This window comes from Galeopterus variegatus, unplaced genomic scaffold (assembly GCF_000696425.1).
Source record: "Galeopterus variegatus unplaced genomic scaffold, G_variegatus-3.0.2 Scaffold10597, whole genome shotgun sequence".
Classification (NCBI taxonomy): Eukaryota; Metazoa; Chordata; class Mammalia; order Dermoptera; family Cynocephalidae; genus Galeopterus; species Galeopterus variegatus.
Genome location: NW_007736708.1, coordinates 54,405 through 55,329, shown reverse-complemented (window position 1 = coordinate 55,329; position 925 = coordinate 54,405). Strand labels below are relative to the sequence as shown.

Genomic DNA, 925 nt, shown 5'->3' with positions numbered 1-925 from the left:
TAACATAATACTTAAAGCAGTCTTTAAAATTTAGCCAATCCCCAGAAATACAGTTGTCAACTGTCTCTAAGAAGTCCAAGACTTGGGTACTTTGAGACACCATGCTATGCCTTGTGTTAACACTCACTTTCCCAAGGCATCATCGACATCACCCCGACTTGGCTCCTGGCCTCTAACACGACCTCTACAGGTTAAAGGCATGAGTTCATCAGCTGGGTAAGCATGTTCCTGCAAGGAAAACCTTAGTAAGTCACTAAGAAAAATAAGAGAAAGCACACATCATTTAGAGAATATGACATTTTCACAGTTAAAAAGAAAAAAAAAGTAAAATAAACATCAGTCAAAAGTTGTACTATCTCTACAGTCTGTGGAATCTTTTTTAAAATTGCTTAGTTACAAATATAGTACATGCTTGAAACCAAGTCAAACACAAAAAAGAAATTTCTTTAAAAAACTTATAACCTCCTTCCCCTACTGCAATCTCACTCTCCAGGGTAACAACTGTTAAGACCGGCATTTATCCTTCCAGGGTCATCCACATACATTCAAATACAAGCACACATATTATTTTAAAATTTCATTTACAAACAGGTGCTTGTGCCATATGCACATATTGCCTTAAAATTCGCTTACTTAAATCAGTTGTTGTTCTGGGGTTTTTTTCCAAGCTAGAACGTTACAGATGTACTTTATTCTTTCTAATAACTGCAACATGATAATTTAATATTAGCTAATATTTACTAAATATTTATATTCTAAGTACTATCCCATATACTTTAGTTAATGTAATTATCGCAACAACCCTCTGAAGTAGATTATCTCCGTTCAACAGACAAGAAAACTGAGGCCCAGAGAAGTTAAGTAAGCCTAGCTCATGCAGCTAGTAAATGATGGATCCAGAATTCAAAGCCTGACTACAGAGCCT

General features: G+C 35.5%; 1 protein-coding gene across 1 annotated transcript in view; it reads right to left on the bottom strand.

Annotated features, from left to right (window-relative positions):
• Window positions 1-127: 127 nt before the first annotated feature.
• LOC103610099 (ER degradation-enhancing alpha-mannosidase-like protein 3) overlaps window positions 128-925 on the bottom strand; it is a gene marked incomplete at both ends in the record, with an annotated part of 22,819 nt that continues 22,021 nt past the window's right edge. The window contains one exon of the mRNA XM_008594340.1: window positions 128-228. Coding sequence (XP_008592562.1) covers window positions 128-228 — 101 coding nt within the window. The remainder of the gene's footprint in view (window positions 229-925) is intronic.